This window comes from Eriocheir sinensis, chromosome 17 (genome assembly GCF_024679095.1).
Source record: "Eriocheir sinensis breed Jianghai 21 chromosome 17, ASM2467909v1, whole genome shotgun sequence".
Lineage (NCBI taxonomy): Eukaryota > Metazoa > Arthropoda > Malacostraca > Decapoda > Varunidae > Eriocheir > Eriocheir sinensis.
The window spans coordinates 16,537,606-16,544,929 of record NC_066525.1 but is presented as its reverse complement, the minus strand read 5'-3'; the positions used below and the strand labels follow the sequence as shown (position 1 = coordinate 16,544,929).

The window sequence follows — 7,324 nt, the reverse complement described above, 5'->3', positions numbered from 1 at the left end:
TGACTGTACATGACGCTAGGAAACTAAGGTCGGTATTATAAGACACTTTCGCTTCCCACATCAGCTGTTTCTAAAGGTCAAAGAGGGGATCAGTCGGGTTCTAATGGCTATTTCTTTAGGTTCACGGTACAGAAGAAGGGTCACACTACCACCAGGGTCATAAAACTACTCCTGGAAATGCCCACAACTCCTACGAAAGCCTTGTCAAATATGTGTTCTTGGGCGGCGAAATGTCTTGTAATACCACCCTAACTCCCTTCCTCCTCCTCCTCCTCCTTCTCGTCCTCCTCCTCCTCCTCCTCCTCCTCCTTCTCCTCCTCGTTATTCTCATCCTCATCCTCCTGGTCCTTCCTGCTGCTGACGAGGCTGGTGTGGGTGGAGGGTGGTGGCTTGAGTAGAGGCCCGGGTGGAGGCGCCTCTACCCAAGTGAATCCCTTACGTCAGATGTTGCACTGGGGGTCGGGAGTCCAGGTGATGTTACTCGAGGGGGCAGTGGGGAGGGGGGTGTTAGGGATGATGTCACGCCTGCTAGCAATACCATCAAACCGAGAAAACAATCCAAACTAAAATATATTGACGCAAACACGTTATCCAGTCTCAAGACCAGTCGTATGTTCACAGAGCCATACAGCCTGAAAGTGCCATCAATTTGCAGAGTAACTCACAAGCGAGACCCTCAAGAATAACGCGAAGTGGGCAACCAACCAATTCGCCGCGTGAGGAACCGGTCATATAAAGCATGGCAGGTGGCACTCCTCACTCCTGCACATACCACACCTCAGAGGCACTCATCGCCCTTCCTGCCCTCCTCCCTCCGTGCCGAGAGTCAGTCAGCATGCACAGCTCCGTCCTCAAGAGCCTGGCGGTGGTGGTGGTGGTCGCCGTCTGCCTGGTGCCCCGCGTTGAGGCTGTCCTCGAAGACCTACTTGATGGCGTGGCCGTTAAGCTGCTCGCGTAAGACTTTTCAGTGACATGAACTTCGAAGCATTAGTGAGCTCTTTTGGCTCCAATAAGAATGTGTGCCTTTGTTCTGAGGGCTTTTTTTCTTTGAAGTTAATGATGAGCATATTATTTGGTAATTTAGTCCATACAGATACAATTGTTTTTTGTTTCGTTTGTAATTACATAAAACGTTGTTCGGTAGTTGACGATTTATACGATCAAATTTATATTCAAAATCTTAAATTATAATTGCTATTCTTTATTTCTTATGTCATATTTTTTCCATTCACGTTTTTCACTCAAACTTATCAAAATTTCATTTTTCATTTCTTTACATGTCATCCAATATGTTTTGAAAATCAACCCAGAACTTACCGAGTTTCACAGGTTGATGATATTTGAATAATTTTGTAATTGGTTTATGCGTCTTATCGTTTATTTCTAAAGTGGATGACTGAAACCAATCGATGGGAATGAAATAAAGTGTAGTGAACACTCATTCAGCAACGGCCGACACCATCCTGGGCCCGCTTCATCTTTTCCTTCTACCTTTTTCGTAATGTTCAGGTGACACGAGTCTTCTTATAATCCTTTCCTATTTCCAGTTTTCAGCGAGTTCCGTTGACAGTAGCTGTTCAACTTCTTTTGCGAATTCTTTTGCTGATCGAGGAATATTAATTATATAAATGTTCAACATTTTTTTAGGAAAACCATTAACTACACGGCCATTCGACTGTTCCATTTACCATAGCTTGAAAGTCTAACGTCTTCTACTCTGTGGCCCAGCCAGGGAAGTTTGAGCGGCCTGGACTTTCTGGACCACGAATGTGAGCTGAGTAAGGACTTTGTGTTAGATGGACTGAACCTGTACTTCACGGCCGAGATGACGTGCTCTGGGTGGACCGAGATCGTTGGCGAAGGTGAGTGGTCCCTGCGTGTGTTTGCTTCCTTTCTATTTTTTTTTATTTGTCATGTGTTGCATCATTTACCTTTTGAGCATTTACCATTCTGTTCTGCTTGAGTTACGACAATAGACTTCCTCATTATATATATTTTACCTTTGTATTTTAATCGCTTAGAAAGCAGCATGATCAGACTATTGTATATACCGTATCTACTTTGTTTTAATTGAATGATTGCCATTTACTGCATGAATAATAAATGTATGGGAATGATAACTGCGGCATATAAATACTACCTGCGACATACCTCAGCAAAGTAGTAAGTAGTGAGTCAGGTCAACATTCTTCCTTGGAGGACATGATTGTCTTGAACATTAATACTGTCCGTTTGACGCTGTACCCTCCCTCCCACAGCCTTGGGCCCCGACTTAGGAGTGCTTGCCATGGCCATCAAGGACTTCGTCATTAAGGCCGTGGTACAAGGTCTCATCACTGAAGTGGAACTCCAGGCATGGCTGGAGATTGAGCTCGTTGGCTAGGATGGCTCTCCTCTCAGTCCTCACCAAGTGCCTTATTTACCTTACATAAGAACATAAGAACGTAGGAGTCTGCAAGAGGCCGGTAGGCCTGTACGAGGCAGCTCCTTTGAACCTAAGCTCCCGTATATAACCCCACCTAATATCGCTGTCCATGAATTTATCTAATCGATTTTTTAATGTGACAATTGTATTGGCACTCACCACGTGACTGCTAAGCCTATTCCACTCATCCACCACTCTGTTAGTAAACCAATTTTTGCCTATGTCACTGTTGAATCTGAATTTATCCAGTTTAAACCCATTACTTCGTGTTCTACCCGGACACGGGTTGTTGCAAGATACCTTGTTGCAAGATACCTTGTTGCAAGACTGGACCTGCTGAGTCAAGTGGAAGTTCATTTACCTCTTCTTCGGACGTCCTCCTTTCTTTTAGAGATGTACCGGGTTCATTTACCTCACCTGTTCAGATAAACCAGTGGAATGGTTTTTTTTTCTAATTGCCTATTTTTTTTTCACTGGTTGTATTAATCTCAGTGACTTCTATTGGACATTTTTTTATGATCCTTAGTCAGGTTGGGCCTCACGTTGGCGGTGAACGAGGCTTCACTGTTGCCTAAGCTAAAGCGCAGCATTCTGACATTTCGTCCTCTTATCTCATTCAAAATTTAAATTTCACTAATTATTTCCCTTATTAGTGTGTTTTGTTGTCCAGGCTATTGATGCAATGGAAAAATAAAAATACTTAAATTACTCTTCCTGATATATGAATGTCCCTACATACCGTAAATGTACGCCATTCCTTCTCTATATAAGACAATGATGATAGTCGCGATATTGTTAATACAGTTAATATTGACATACATATAGTTAATGCTAACAATAATACATACAGTTAATGATACAGTTGATGCTGACCATAATTATGGAGATGTGTGGCCAGAGACTGCATACGTAAGCTGTGGTCCAAGGTAATAGTCATATTATATTAATATTTAATAATGATGTTTATTTTGGTAGTCAGCGTGGTGGGGTGGGCCGTGAGTGCGAGGAATAATGCTGGAGACAAAGCCATCAACGGTAGTAAATGCCAATAGGAAATATATCGTGAGGACACTAATAATAAGAAACAAACGAATTGGAAAGGAAGACGTGTATGATATCTTGTATTCACTCATCTCCTACTGATGGTCTCTAATATCGGGTAACGGCACCCGCACAGTGACATCGGCTCTATTGGTACCCCTGTATGAGTTAAGATTCCTCCCCTCACCCACTCCTCGGCGCCATGGAGGAGTGCTGTGACGATGGATACATAGCTTAAGAGAAGGCCACCTCCCAAGGATGCAGCCATAAAGGAGCTGATTGCCCCCCCTTAATCTATTCCATCCCGGTATCAAAAACGGTCCTGCTATTGATTCTGAGCCGAGCGTGCTAACCCCTGTACCATGGACCATTCAATAATTTCTAGACGGATTTAAAGGTGTCTAGGATTATCTTTTCCAGTGTGTTAATCCAGGTAAGGTTAAGCATTGAGGCGGCGGCGAAGGTGAAGGTGAAGCAACACATGGAGAGGAGGGATGGAGGGAGGCACCAGGTCAAGGGAGAGGGAGGTCGACAGAGAGCCAACTTGTCTCAAACAGGCTTAGTGTATACCGTTGCTTCCAAGGACTGTCTATATCACGCATGACTGGATATTTCCTAAACATTTTTTGCAGCGTAGGATTTTTATGCAGGTGTTTGGGGTCACGTAGGATGTAGGTTAGGTTGGTTGTGGGTGGACTGTGAGGTTGGAGTGAGGTTTGGTTAGATAGATAGATACTTTTTTGTCTATACGTTTTCCTTTCCATTCATTAATCCATATATCTTTATGTGTCTATCTGCATTTATCAATCTGTTTATTCATCTTTTTTTTTTCTAAGTGCTGCCTTTAGCGCCGGTAAGCTGTCTTGAAGGGTCTCTTAGACGACCCCAGCCCATTAGTGGCGCAGGCGAATTTTATTTATAGTGGCTGCCGTGATATGACTCTTGCTTATCCCATGCTGCTGCTCGGTGCTCCAATTGAACAAAGTCGCTGAAGTTAGAGTTGACTGACGATCTGGGCAGCATGTGGGTAATCTTCGGCCACTCGGCGATGGTATGAAAAATCAGAGTGTGTCTGTGGAGCTCGAACATAGGTCCACGGACTCACCACGCCCGCACGCTGACCACTCGGCCACCGCCTTTGTCTATGATTCTCCTTTTATCTGTCAGTCATATTATAATTGTCTTCCTGCGTACTCCAACAAAATAATCAAAGGGGAAGAAAGAGTTAATGAACAGATATAGATAGATAGATAGATAGATAGATAGGTAGATAGATAGATAGATAGATAGATAGAAACAAATAACTCGACTGTATCTGTGAAGCTCTATGTAAACTCCAGGTTCTTAATCATGCCTTGGAAATGCCTCAAGGGTGCCCATTGCTGAGGTATTGAAATAAATTAAAACTCTTGGTTTGTAATCATATACTACGCGAGTATAACGCACATAGATCATTGCGTTTCTGTACAAGAAACTGTCTTCTGCATCGTTATTCTAATGTTGTGGAACACATAAATCACCACTATGTACAAACACGAGTGCAAACATGCTGAATATTTCGATGATAGTACCAGTAATGATATTTATAATTAGAATGATGATAATAATGATAATAGTTAGAATAATTATAATAATAATTATACCAGTACCAGTAATGATAGTTATAATTAGGATGATGATAATAATGATAATAGTTAGAATAATTATAATATAATAACAATTATAATAAAAATAATAATAGATATAATAATAATAATAATAATAATAATAATAATAATAATAATAATAATAATAATAATAAAAATAATAATAATAATAATAATAATAATAATAATAATAATAATAATAATAATAATAATAATAATAATAATAATAATAATAATAATCATAATAATCATAATAATAATAATAATAATAATAATAATAATAATAATGATGATGATGATAACAATGATAATAATAATGCCACCCACAATACTGATAAAGACAGTCATAAGAAAAAGAAAAATAATAATGCCGCTCACATTACAAGTAAAAACAATTATAAGAAAATTCCCAATGATAATTATAACATTAATAACGACAAAACCATGGCCTTCACGGGGGTGGCTTACGCACCGGGACATAACTCATCCCTCGTTCGACACCGGGTGCTAAGGAAGGCCTCGTGACTCCAGCTGAAAGGGACGCCAAGGCAGGCAGGCGAGGCGAGGCAAGGCGTGGTGACCTGAGTGGGAAGAGGCACCCACCGGCCTTGGCACTCCTTAGCACCCTGTCTCGGCACCGTCCCCCTGGCTACCCTAAGCTCTCCAGCAGCCTAACTGAGGGTCAAAATGGCGATCTACGACTCATACTTAGCATTCCCTGAGCTGAGATAACCTATGATCCTGAGGGAGGCGACGTGAGGCTCTGTAAGGCTGCCCACCGCGGCGACTCAGGAGAAACCACTTGACTTGTTTCCGGGTCATGTAAACAGAGAGCACCTGTTGCCCTCGATGGAATAGTCAATGGACAGAAGAAAGACTCGGCTGACGAGGACGATGATGAGAGAGATGGAAGTCAAAGGAGAGGAAATAGTATAGGCCTCAGACCATGCCCTCGCGATTAGTTCATGAAATAATTACCCTGTTTTCATTTCAAGACAAGTAGAAAGACGCTGGCAGACGGGGAAGAACGGTATCGAAGGAGGTGTGATTTGAGTAGAGGGATACAGCATCGGCCTCAGAACTTGCCCAAACGCTATACCATTGAAACATACTAATACCCTGCAAGATTTGTGTCCCTTAAGCTCTTCATTTAGATAAAAAGACAGATGAGAGTGGTTATTAGGAACACATGTCACTACTGAAAAGGACTGGAAACTTCAAGAGCTGCCAGGTAACTTATTCTCAAACGCTTCGACACCTTAGTACTTCTGTTTAAAAAGGCTCTCGTAGAAGTATTAGGGAATCCCATGGGTGGTTTAATGACCCTAGCGGTAGAATAGCAAGGTTTCAGCGCCATAAATGGGAAAACACTCACGAGAACCTGTCTTATTTTCTCCGTGGCCTTTAAAAACGGTCGCAGCAAGAGACCCGAATCGTTTGAAAGCACGAGACCTGGTCTGATACAAAAAGGAAAAATTATCTGAGATCCATCCCGTTTGTACCCTGTTTGATGAATGGACAAAAAGAAGGGCGGACGGAAACTGTCGGAACGCGGAAATCAGGAAGCACATGAAGCTGGACAGCAGACCTGATGGTCTTTACGAGGCTGTTTGCTGCATTCAACAAAGGAGTATTATGTAACAAGCGCCCCTCCCTTTCTCCGTGGATGGAGAGCATACACAGGATGCCCAAGGCTGCTGCAGAACGACAGCATGTGGTTAGCGGTAAACCCAACAAGGAAGCATTGCGCCCCGTGCGTCCTCTCTTTACATATACGTCAGAACTGAGCTTGCGGACTGACAACGAGCAGGAAAGGACACGCGAGGCTGGCTAGGAGGAGAGAGCAAGTGGCACTGAACCTACTGAGCGATGAAGTCAACAAGGAAGTATTATATAAGAGGTGCCCGTGTCGCCATGACCCACTGAGGGACTTTTCACCACTGAAGACGTCCCGGCGCCACCCCCATGAGTACGGGTTACTGAGTTAATGCGACGGGTGAAGGAGGCGACGAGGCAGCGACGCTATAGACATCACGACGAGGAAAGTACCCCCTCCCACCCTTAGTAGTGAGAGAGAGAGAGAGAGAGAGAGAGAGAGAGAGAGAGAGAGAGAGAGAGAGAGAGAGAGAGACAGAGAGAGAGAGAGAGAGAGAGAGAGAGAGAGAGAGAGAGAGAGAGAGAGAGAGAGAGAGAGAGAGAGAGAGAGAGAGAG

The 7,324-nt window shown here is 43.0% G+C and overlaps 1 protein-coding gene across 1 annotated transcript; it reads left to right on the top strand.

Moving 5' to 3' along the window:
* Positions 1 to 771: 771 nt before the first annotated feature.
* Positions 772 to 7,303, top strand: LOC127000032 (anti-lipopolysaccharide factor-like). Its single transcript, XM_050863436.1, has 3 exons — positions 772 to 954; positions 1,729 to 1,862; positions 2,259 to 7,303. Exons 1-3 carry the CDS (start codon positions 836 to 838, stop codon positions 2,381 to 2,383), a joined length of 378 nt encoding a protein of 125 aa, XP_050719393.1. The 5' UTR covers positions 772 to 835; the 3' UTR covers positions 2,384 to 7,303.
* Positions 7,304 to 7,324: the final 21 nt, after the last annotated feature.

Excerpts from the sequence above, each read along its gene's own strand:
- LOC127000032 (XM_050863436.1), top strand. The coding sequence starts at position 836 with ATGCACAGCTCCGTCCTCAAGAGCCTGGCGGTGGTGGTGGTGGTCGCC. Across the intron at positions 955-1,728 it reads GTGGCCGTTAAGCTGCTCGC|CCAGGGAAGTTTGAGCGGCC; the intron begins GTAAGACTTTTC and ends TCTGTGGCCCAG. Across the intron at positions 1,863-2,258 it reads GACCGAGATCGTTGGCGAAG|CCTTGGGCCCCGACTTAGGA; the intron begins GTGAGTGGTCCC and ends TCCCTCCCACAG.